Source organism: Ceratotherium simum, chromosome 22 (genome assembly GCF_057802395.1).
Source record: "Ceratotherium simum simum isolate JZ-2026a chromosome 22, ASM5780239v1, whole genome shotgun sequence".
Taxonomy (NCBI): domain Eukaryota; kingdom Metazoa; phylum Chordata; class Mammalia; order Perissodactyla; family Rhinocerotidae; genus Ceratotherium; species Ceratotherium simum.
Window position 1 is genome coordinate 32930561 of NC_141921.1, and position 11587 is coordinate 32942147.

Genomic DNA, 11587 nt, shown 5'->3' on the forward strand with positions numbered 1-11587 from the left:
ATAGAGCTGGAGCCACTTCAGCAAGGCTAAGCATAATCAAGTCCAGGTGGCCTGCCCTTCCATAGCAGAAAGGAACAGACAATAGAGCGATGAAATTACTAAACTATTGTTCTCTGCATAGAGGTGTGTGGAGAGTGGAGGGAAAGGGGAAACCAAGAGTTCGGAGATTCGCTGACCCAGTGGGGAACTCCGAAAAAAGTTTATATAGAACTCATCCCTTCTGTCCCCCCATATTTAAAACCCCGTCCAAAATTCTAATCAAACTCACTTCCAAAACACAACTGGGCATATGTTTAGCTTCTTACGGAGTGCAGGGGGCAGGAGCAGGGGAGCTCTTTTCCTTCCCCATGCAAAAAGCACGGATTCAGGCTGCTTTCTTCTTTTTTCCTTCTTTTCCCCTGTTGCTCAAATAAATAGTGTTCTTTGCTCAAACCCCCTTCCCCTCCTCCTTCTGCAATCTCAGTGCCTAGCCCAAATCTGTTTTCTTCATTGTAACCTCAGCTTCACCGCAATTAATTTTTTTCCCCTCTGGTCACAAGATAATTCCTGACGCCAGTGAGTCTGGAGGTCAGACGAACAGCAAATTGGGGAACAAGGCGGCACTAATTCCTTACAAGTTTCCCTTGAAAAATCTTTTGCTTAAAAAAAAAAAAAGCTTCTTTGCTGTTCAGGGATTTATGACCTCGGAGGAGCTGTGGGTTCGAAACAGTGTTGGGCTGTGGGTGGACCGGCAGGAGGCAGGGGAGCTCAAAGATCTGGGGCGCTGCCAGGAAAAGGCAAATTCTTACAGTTAATGGTTTTAAGTGATTTTTTAAATCCTTGCTGGCAAAGAGGCCCGCCTTTCCTCAGTATCAGCGCTTCCTCATTCTTTGCATCCGCGGCTCCGCGGTATTCGGCGTCAGCCCAGCCGGAGGAAGCCTGTTTGCAATTTAACCGGGTTGTGAACGCCCAGGGTTGGCGGAGGCGGGGCCCAGGCGCACCGTTTTGCATAAAGGGGCGTGCCTTCCAGGCGGGCTCTATAAGTGCCGGCCTCGGCGAGCGTGCGCGCATTGCAAGCTGCTGTAGGGGTTCTTTAGCTTTCTCTGTCCTTTCGGCACTTCCAACCTAAATCCTCACTATGAAGGCTCTGAGCCCGGTGCGCGGCTGCTACGAGGCGGTGTGCTGTCTGTCTGAACGTAGTCTGGCCATCGCGCGGGGCCGCGGGAAAGGTCCGGCCGCAGAGGAGCCGCTGAGCCTGCTCGACGACATGAACCACTGCTACTCGCGTCTGCGGGAACTGGTGCCCGGAGTCCCGCGAGGCACTCAGCTTAGCCAGGTGGAAATCCTGCAGCGCGTCATCGACTACATCCTCGACCTGCAGGTGGTCCTGGCGGAGCCCGCTCCTGGACCCCCAGACGGTCCGCATCTTCCTATCCAGGTGCGCGTGGGCGTGCGCGGGAGCCGGGGCGGGGCTGAGCTTTAGGGCCGGGATGCTGCTGGACCCCTGCAACTCCCAAGGGCCATGTGTAACTCCCCCCCTTTCCCTTTTCTCAGACAGCCGAGCTCGCTCCTGAACTTGTGATCTCCAACGACAAGAGGAGATTCTGCCACTGACCTGGCCGTCCTGGCACCTCCAGGTGAGTATCCCCGCCTTCTGTGGGAGGGAGGGCGGTGTTTAAACGGCAAATCCTGGAGATAGTAGGTCTTTAAGGGATTGCTGCCCTCTCGGTTTAGGGAAATCCAGGCCAGAGAGGGGCAAGTGACGCTGGTGGTCACATCAAATGAATGACGGAACTAATTCCGATCCAGTGTGCGTTTCAATCTTAAACGCACGGTGCCCCTGCCCTCCCCCAGTGGCCAAAGACCCTAGAAAGTAGGCTCAGGTCCGACGAAATAAAATAGCTGTTCTGTTTGCAGTTTGGAATCGTAAAGGGAGCCGTGTCTCCCACAGCCCCCTCCCAACTAGTGTCAGTTCCAAGAGGGTGGGTGGTGCAAGCTCCGCCTGTGGTCCTTTGGCGCCAACTGGGTGGGGGCTGCGTGGGGCGCGGAGTTATCAGCTGGAGGTAGAGACCAAGTTTCCTCCCTGGCGCCGGCCAGTCTGCGGACGGCCCCCGCCTCGGCGCGCTCGGCGGAAACTGACGGCTCCCTGGTCTTCTCTCCTCCCCCGCCCAGAACGCAGGTGCTGGCGTCCGTTCCGCCTGGGAACCCGGGACCCTCTACGGCCGGAAGCCCGAGGGCATGGATGGGCCCCAACCTCGCCCTGCCCACTTGACTTCCCCAAACCCCTGCCTCGAGGCTGGACCTGGCGCCCGGGAGCGAAGGACTGTGAACTTGGGTGGCCTAAAGAGCCAGAGCTAGCTCTGGGCACCAGCTGGCAGCGTCACCCAGTCCCCACCCCACCCCCAAGTTTTAAAGACTTGTCTTGCAGAGTGTGGAGGTGTGGGGAGAAATGGCTGTTCTCCAAAGTCAGCCAAGGCAGCAGTAGAGCTGGTCTTCTGGTCTCCTTGAAGAAAGGCTCTGTTGCCCTGATTATGAACTCTATAATAGAGTATATAGCTTTTGTACCTTTTTTGCAGGAAGGTGACTTTCTGTAACCATGCGATGTATATTATTAAACTTTTTATAAAAGTTAACATTTTGCATAATAAACGGTTTTTAAACACCTGTGTATATAATTTGATTCCTTAAGTGCTAACACTTTCTCACCAGGCTGAATTTAGGGGAAATAATATAAATGTCCTGCTTGGAGCTTGGGAAAGCAAACTTGCTTATTCCCTTAAAAGGAAGATTGGGAAATGCCCAGCTAAGACTGGGTTGGAGGAGGGAATGGAAAGGGCTCATGATGGGAACCCCACATCCATTGAGGGTTGGGTGCAGAGAAGACCCTGGCCCTGGCTCCTCATTTTACAGGTGAGGAAAGACTGGAGAGGGGAGGTGACTGGCACAAGCTCACCAAGCAAGTTGGGAGCTCGGGACAGAAATCAGATCTCCTGAGTCGCAGTTCGTAGGTCCCTTGAGAGCTGTTTTGCTACACTAGCAGATGGGTGTCCTCTTAAATATCACTAATTATTCATGATGTCTTGCTACCAGGGGATGGGGAAGAGTGGACCCTCACCTGGTGTCCAGACAGGGGTGGTGGTTGATAGATCCATTTCAGAGAAGAAGAAACATCACTGGGCCTGGTTTCATTTCCTTTCTCATGTTCTCTGGTTTGGCTTCCTCTTGGGCTTCCAAAGTTGGAAAAAGGAGCAGAGGTTCTAATCTCCAGTTACTCGGATCACCGTTTTGGTGCTTGTTGGAAAATACCGGTACCCATCCCTCCTCTACCAGCAGGTAGTTGAAGACTCTTACCCTGGACTGGTAATTTGAGGAAGAGGCCCTCTACAGCCCTCATTCTTTCTGGTATTTCTTTCCCATAACACCTCCATTGGGAGCCTACTCTGTAAGCATCTCTTTTGTGTGTGTGAGGAAGATCAGCCCTGAGCTAACATCCATGCCAATCCTCTTTTTGCTGAGGAAGACCAGCCCTGAGCTAACATCTATTGCCAATCCTCCTCCTTTTTTTCCCTTTTTCTCTCCAAAGCCCCAGTAGATAGTTGTATGTCATAGTTGCACATCCTTCTAGTTGCTGTATGTGGGACGCTGCCTCAGCATGGCTGGACAAGTGGTGTGTCGGTGTGCACCCGGGATCTGAACCTGGGCCGCCAGCAGCAGAGCGCGTGCACCTAACCACTAAGCCATAGGGCGGGCCCCTCTGTAAGCATCTTTATCCTTAATTCAGAAATGGAGAAACTGAGGCTCAGTGGCTAATGGGCCTGAGCAAGGTTCTCACAGCCCCTTGAGAGGCAGAGATGGGATTTGTCACCTTACCTACAGTGACTACGATTGTAGTGGACAGGAGCAGGGCCTGAGACTGGCCATTCCATGGGGCAGGCCTGAGAGTGGGGCAGAGGGGAAGACCCCCAACCCAAGCTATCCCCTTTTGTCCCCCACCTGGCAGCTCCCCAGGTGGGCTCCACCAGGCGCCTGGCCTCACTAGATTCCTGTTTATGATATGATCTCATCTGTGTGTTGGCCCCTGGCATGAGTTACTTAAATATTTCATAACAAACAGGTCACGTCATCACCCTTCACGTCTTAACCCTGGTGAGCTTTCAGGGGTGAACAGGGGCACGTGGTGGGGAGGCAACTGCTGTCTTTGCCAACCAACCTCCCAGCCGGCCATTATTTCTTGACCTGTTTCCTGGTCTCCTCTGATGATCTGATGGAAGGTATGAACACTCTCTTCAGAAAATGAACACCCGCACACACACACGATTTCGCAGAGCAATAGCAGACCTCCAATTCCTGGGAAGACCTCAGTCTCCATGTGGAACTCTTGCCTCAAACCAAGTAAGTACAAGACCCAGACTGGGTCTACCTTGGATCATTTGTTAAGTGTGCTCTGCTGGCTCTGGAGACAGCCACACAGCATGCAAATCCCTGCTCTGCCACATATTAGCAGTACAACTGCAGGCTAGAGACTGCCTTTCTGGAGCCTCAGTTCCCACATCTGTATAAGATTGCTGATCTCGAGGATACAGTTCTGAGGCACCTGGCCCCACATTACACCATTAATTGCAGCACAGCCAGGCACTGAACTCAACGTCCTGTACCCTTTCTGCCACAGCATGCTGCTTCCTGCTCACTCAGAAGTTGGGGGACTGTGGAAAGCCAGAAAGAGCTGAATCGCTCATCTGCCATGTGACCTTGAGCAAGCCACTTCACCTCTCCAAGCCTTTCTCCTCCCTTGCCCAACAGCTGGTCGTTCTTGTACTGCCGCCTTCCCGGACAGGAGATAATGATGGGAAAGTTCTTTGAAATGCATCACACACCTACAAGGTATTATCAAGCTAATTCCAAGGAAATTGCCTGTCAAGTCCGCTGAGACTGAGCTGTTCAGGTGGCTGGGACAAAAGCTGAAACCAGCACACCAACTCATTAGTCATTAGAGAGTGAAAGCAATTTGGCCCTAGGTCGGAAAACTCAGAAAGAGAATAGTGTCTTCTGTCATAATCACCTGTGGAGTGCCTACCAGGTGCCAGGCTCTATTTTATCATAATTTTCTCTAATCCTCACCACAACCTAGCAAAGTAGGTATCATTATTCCTGTTTTACAGAGGAAACAGATTCAGAGAGGCTGAGTAACTTGATGCAGGTCACACAGCAAAGAAGTGGCAGTAAGCGTTAGTAAACCCAGCTCCATCCAGCTTCAAAGCCCATGTTCTCACCTCTACTCCAGTCCAGCTCTTTCCCCTCGCCATTCCCTGTGCCTGGCGTATACTTGGTCCCCAGTGGTGTTTGCTGAATGAAAGACCTAAGGCCACCTCAGATCTCCCTCTCATTTGTAAAAAGGGGATGATGGTACATCCTTTGCAGGTTTGTGGTTCAGATTAAAGATAACACGCATAAAGCATCTACCAAGCTCCCTGAAATACAAAATTCACTATTAACTGAGTATCTTACATTCATTATCGCAGCAGCTCTGAAATACGGACATTTGGAGGGGATTTTTACTTTGTAAATTAAAAAACAGGCTCAGGACAGGCGAAGTAACTTGCCCGTGGCCACACAGCTCCTAAGTACCAAGGCAGGGATTCAAATTCATGCCCGTGACACCGGAGATGGTGCCCTTTCGAGAAGGCCAGTTATAGCTCTCCCTAGCTGTGGATGCGCCGGACAACCTTCAATTATCTGTCTTCCCGGCCCCATCACCTCTCATGGCCACCACTCTTCTTCATTCCCTAGACTACACCCTAAAGACCTCCTGTCGCTCTCTCTTTCCCGCAGAACTGCTTCTAAAGGTCCCTTCTGCCGGGCCCGGCCCTCCAGGGAGACAGCCGCGCCCCGCCCGCAGCTCCTCGGCGCCCGGGCGGGCGGAGTCTCGGCCCACGTGGCCCGGGGCCCAGCTGGGCGGAGCTGAGCCGGCCCCGCCCCTCGCCCCGCCCCCGGCCCGGCGACCCGCGCTCCCCACGCGGGCCCTGGGGGCCGCTCGCAGGTGTTCGCTGGCGCCCGGATGTCTGAGCTCTGGCTCCACTCTGGCTCCGGCTCCCTCCGCAGCCTGCGGGCGGGGCTCCCAGCCCATCCGGAGCCTCGCGGCGCCCCCTCCGCTCTGCCAGCAGCGCGGCCTCCCGGTTCCCAGCCTCCCGGCCTGGGGGGCCGCCACCCAGCGGAGTCGCTGACCCGACTGCTCTCGCGCTGCCCCCAGCTGCGCTCGGGCCGCCGCAGCCTCGGCGCGCCCCCACCCCGCTTCCTGCCTCGGCAGCTTTGCCCTGGCCGGGCGGCCGCCCTGGATCGCACCCCGTTCCTTCCTTCCTTCATTCTTTCTGGCAACTCGCATTCCTCGAGCGCCTGCGACGTGCCCCGCACACGGCCTCTCCGACCTTCCGAGTGTGGCCCCTGGCCCACCAGGGTCCTCCGGGAAGCCTCTGCCCTCCGCCCCAGTCGTTCTCCCCACCCAGCCCCCAACTCTTCTCTCTGATGTCCTGTTTCACTCCGAGTTAGCGTGTAATTGTTCTCTGATTATTTCTCCTGTGAAGGGTCCGTCTGTGGCAAGGTCAGGGGGTCGCTTTGTGACCGAAATCAGGGGTCAGTCTGAAAGGGTGAGGGGTCAGAGTGTGGCCAGAGTTGGGGTTCAGCCCGGCTGTGGCAGGGTTTGGCGATAAGTGCGGGCAGAAGTTGGCAGCAGTCAGTCTGTGGCCCGGCTCAGTAGACGGGGTGTGAGGGTCAGTCTGGGCAGCATCAGTGGCCAAGGTTAGTGAGTCAGTCTCTGAGTGAGGTCAGTGGACAGTCCGTCAGGGTAGTAGGTCACCCTGAGACCAGGATTTGGGGGTTGCCTTTGACAAACCAGATAAGGGGAGGAGGGCACTGTAGGCCTGTGAACTCAGATTCCTCTCCCTGCTTGCGAGGTGGGGGCATTGGGGGAGGGCTGACCATAGCCTCCCGCTTCACCACCCAGGCTGTGGAGCTGACCTTCCGTGTGGGGACACTCCCTCTCCTCAACACCACCCTGCTCCTCCTTTGTGCCAGAAGCTGGAGGCAGAAGCCCTCACTGGACCAGACGGTGGTCACAGGGAGCCCAGCTTGGCAGTAAGACTGGCTGTGGTAGGGAAGCCTTAAGCTTCCTGGGGACCCCACCCTGGAGCCACCCAAGTTTAACAGGTAAGTTGGTGCTCTTCCCTTACCTTCTGTCATTTGTTCATGAACCTAAAGCCTAGCAGGGGAGGAAGAGCCCTCAGAGGTCACAGTTGTGGCCCAGAGAGGGGAAGGAGCCTGCTCAGGGACACACAGCAAGTTGGTAGTAATGACAAGACTTGGACCCAAGCCTCCCAGCTTCCTATTTGTGATACTGTGCCTACCCTGAGCAGGGAGTGTTATTCCCACTTTAGAGATGGGGCAGCTGAGACCCTGAGAGGCTTAGGGACTCACACAGCTCTCACAGAGTGACTGCAAGGGGCTGGTGGGCTGCACAGCCCCCCACCCTGAGGATCTGGAAATAGGAAGTCGGAGAATGGTGATTCCCTAAAGTATTGTCTCATTGTCATTGCCACCCAGTCCCCTCCCTCCTGCCCTCATTAGGAGCAAATGAAACAAGGTGACCAAGTGTGAGTTGGAAGCCCGGGAGGGGCAAGAATACTTTTTAGGAACTGCTGGGGAGGAGCTTAGCTGGGTCCTTATGGAAACACATGGAACTCATTCCCCTAAGTCCAGGTGGTCGCTGGCCAGCTGGCAGTTGGTTGGTTTGGGGCTAAAAGTGTGCGTTGTGTGGCAATGAGGGTACCCAGTGCACAGCCTATAAGGGATGGAAGAACCCCCAGAGGTCACAGCTGTGGCCCCAGAATAACCCCCCTGCTCGCTGATCCTGGTTCTTACTGCCCCTCACTTTGTGTCTGGCCTAGGCCATTTCTAGCATGAAAAAAAAGGATTTCAAGACACACCTGGGTACTGGGCCACTCTAGGTTATGCAGGGAGGGGACGAGGACTTGGGGATCGCCAGGACAGACAACCACAACCCCCCCCAACACACACCCTGACACACACATCCGTTCCCCACCAGAGCCCCGGGCAGGTCGTGCAGTGGGTCCAGATGTGTGAAGGGTCGATCCCAGCTTCCATCGAGGGTTCATCCAGGTGGCCTCGAGGGGCCTAGATGTTGGTCCCGCATCCTGTCAGTTGCATTTTCCACTGCAGGTTTGACTCTGTATATAAAGAGAGGGGCAAGAAAGTGTTCAAAAGAGGCCATTCACTAGTGCACAGCATCTTAGTCTACGTGATAACAGGCGACTGAGGGGGCTGCCTCCATTTCACTCCTGCAAGGTTTGCAGATGTTAGGGGACCTGCCAGAGGTCACCCTGGGGTAAGTGTCAGAGCCCAGGTCTCCAACACATCCAGTGCTTTTGATGTCTGCAGCTCTTTTAAAACTGCACATACCAATGGAGCATGCAGAATTGGGCTCTCCCAGCCGCTGTGGCCCTCCTGGTACTCTCCCTCTGTGAGTCGGGGAATCAGACAGTTGCTGGTTGAAATCCTAGCTTTGTCTTGTATGAGCTATGCCATCACAGGTAAGTTGTTTAATCCTCTCTGAGCCTCACATGGTTGCTGTGATGATTAAATTGGATGACATAGGGAAAGTGTCTGGCATTTGGTAGGCCCTAGTGACTCCACAACGGAGCTTGCTGGCATGGTTGTTAGATTCCTGACATAATTCCTTCCTCATCTTTCTAGGGTGGCGATGTTGTTGGCATAATCCAATCACAGCCTCTCAGGACTTCCTGTCCAGTATTTGTGCTCTTCAGGGCCCTTTCCTGCACATCCAGGAGCATCGGACGGCCCGGAGTCTTGAGGAATAGCGCAGGGACTGAAAGCAGGGCTCCCACACGGCACCTCCACTTCCAGGCTCCCCCACCGTGGGTAAGCTGCTTCGCCTCTCGGAGCCTCCGTCTCCTCCCTGTAATACTGCCAGAATCCTGGAACCTGTGCACAGAGTTGTGTGAGGATTCAGTCAGGAACTGAATGTGTGCCAGCTTACGGTAGGCACTCAGTAGATCATAGCTAGCGTTACTATTCCTATTTCACAGATGGAGAAACTGAGTCCCGGAGGGGAGAAGTGACTCATCCAAGGTCATGTGGAAAGATCCCATCACGGTCCTGGGGATTAAAAGCCAGCTCTTCATGCTCCCAGTCAGTGCCCAGCTACTACTGTCTCATTATTGGGATTTGTACTTATTTCATGGCAGCTGTGTTATCAGCTGGTGGAAGGATGGAGCTTCAGACCCCGTGCGCCTGTCCAGGCTCAACCTGATCCAGAACCATCTCACTCGTGAAAGCACCCCTTTCTAGAAGAGAAGAGGGCTTGGGGGCGGGGGTAGGAGGGACACGACCTGGAGGCCAGAGGAGGTGTAATCAAGGGCTGGAGCAGCAGATTTGTGATCAGGCAGACCCGTGCTCAAATCCTCTCTGCCACTCCTTAGCTATGTGACCAGCTAGGTGACACCACTTCTCTGAGCCTCAGTTTTTCACCTGTAAAACTCCCAATGGTACCCCTTCCACGGGGTTGTTGTAGGAATTAAATAAGACGACAGAGGTAGAGTACCTGGCACAGGTGAGCTGCTCACAATTGGCAGCCCTTATAATTTTATCAAGAGAAAGCGGAGGGGGAGCTGGCTGCTGCTTCATCGTCGTTCTCATCTGCAAATCTTATTGTAAACCTTCAGTTGCACAAACAGTGGATAATACAGATGTTCTGATATTTGGCTATTGAAATGCCTGCGTGTGCCCACACTCCTCCACTTACTAGCTGTGTGAACTTGGACAAGTGACTTAACTTCTTTTGTCCTCAGTGTCTGCATCTATAAAATGGGGATAGTCAACGTTGCTACCATAGACAGTTGTGAGGATAAAATTAGTTAACATACAGAACTTTCAGACTAGTGCTTGGCACGTAGAACGCCCCAAATGCTGGTTGTCATTCATTATCTCAGCATACCATGTGAAGTTTGTGTTCTCATACATTCTGTAGCCATCTGTGCTTTAATATAACATCATAATGTCTCCATTTTTTTTTTTAGTGAAATTGACATTTCAGCAAGATGTACCAGATTTTTATCACATGGCTTTGTGAAACCCAGCACCCAGCCAACTTCGCACACAGTGACACATGTGAACGTGGACACACACTTGGAGAAGGCTGTGCTGTGCTGCGCGGCTTCCTAAAGGGGCTGAAACAAGCTCTCTTACCCTGGAGAACTGCCTGCCCTCTTCCTCCTGCTCATCATCCTCTGTGGAGTGAGGCAAGAAAGGGTGCTCATCTCTCGGCAGGAGCGTATTCCTTGGCAAAACTGACCTGGGAGGAATTCCTGGCTCCAGCCCTTATCCTGCGTGTCAGAGCATGGGTCCCAGTCCTGGCCCTATCCCCTCCTTGCTGTGCAACCCTGGGCACCTAGCTTTGCCTCTCTGAGCCTCAGCTTCTCATCTGTGAAAGGGGGCTGACCATTTCTGCCTTTCAGGGTTGTTGTGAGGATCAGAGAAGTACATAAAAGGTGCCTGGCACAGAGTCATTGCTCCATAAGTGATAGCTCTTAAAAGTCTGGCTGGTTTTTTAACTCAGTAAAAACTATCTTTTATACATTCTTTAATAAAACGAGGCTGTGGTCTGTGTGCCTTAACACAGTTAGTACACTTTCTTGCTTTTTAACACATCTGTTAATCCAATCAAGGTGTTTTTCCTCCAAAAATTATTTTATTTCATATTTTATTCATATTTTACAATGTCTGGGCAAGTCATTGAAGCCCATGGATCCTCAGTTTCCTTAGCTCTAAAATGGGAAAAATGTCTTTCTCACAAGGTTGTTTTGAGAATTTAACAAGACGCTGTATGTAAAAGTGCTGTGTACATTGTAAAGTGGAACAAGTGTTAAGAGAGATTTTTCTGCACCCCCTTCCCTCTCACCAGGCTGAATTCCCCAAAGACAGGAGAGAATTCTATTTACCTTTATTTATCCGCAGCATTGAATGTGTAGTAATAAATTTAATAATAATGGTGAGGGCGATAGGAACTTTCATTTCTTGAACACTCACTGCGTGCGAGGCTCTGGGCTAAGGGCATGGTAATGGAAGGATGGGTGAGAGGCGTGTAAAGGGTTTGGGTTCCCTCTGCTGATGATTTAAAGGTGAAGGGATTGTTTTACTTGTCCCTTGGGCAAGTTCTGTTTTCCATACTGCAGACAAATTAATTTTATTCTTGGGTCTTCTACATCGTTTGGCCAATCCAGTTGTATAACAATAATGGTAATCATTTGTTTCTTTATAAAATGGGGCTAATGATCAACTGGCATCGTATAAAGGTGGCCCATAAATGACAATAACTTTCCCTTACTCCTTCCTTTCCTCCCCACCTACACACACCCTTCTCTTGGAGAAGTTGGTGACAGGGCAGGATGATTAAACTGGGCAGCAGAGAGCTGAATCCCTTCACCCCTCTGGGCTTTTGTTTCTTTTTGGCACAGGGGGTTCTGAGACCCTCTAAGCAAGCCCTTGCTCCTTCAGAAAATCTCTCTTGTCTGCCACAGCA

General features: G+C 52.5%; 1 protein-coding gene and 1 long non-coding RNA gene across 3 annotated transcripts; both read left to right on the top strand.

Moving 5' to 3' along the window:
- Positions 1 to 1046: 1046 nt before the first annotated feature.
- On the top strand, positions 1047 to 2643 carry ID3 (inhibitor of DNA binding 3). Its single transcript, XM_004425716.3, has 3 exons — positions 1047 to 1417; positions 1534 to 1616; positions 2152 to 2643. Exons 1-2 carry the CDS (start codon positions 1118 to 1120, stop codon positions 1591 to 1593), a joined length of 360 nt encoding a protein of 119 aa, XP_004425773.1. The 5' UTR covers positions 1047 to 1117; the 3' UTR covers positions 1594 to 1616; positions 2152 to 2643.
- Positions 2644 to 6049: 3406 nt separating this feature from the next.
- On the top strand, positions 6050 to 11057 carry LOC147914128 (uncharacterized). 2 transcript variants are annotated; one of them, XR_015555828.1, is made up of 5 exons: positions 6050 to 6525; positions 6977 to 7179; positions 8743 to 8928; positions 9096 to 9198; positions 10086 to 11057. It is a non-coding gene; the product is annotated as an uncharacterized LOC147914128 (long non-coding RNA). The 2 variants fall into 2 exon arrangements; XR_015555827.1 differs by lacking the exon at positions 9096 to 9198.
- The last annotated feature ends 530 nt before the right edge of the window (positions 11058 to 11587 follow it).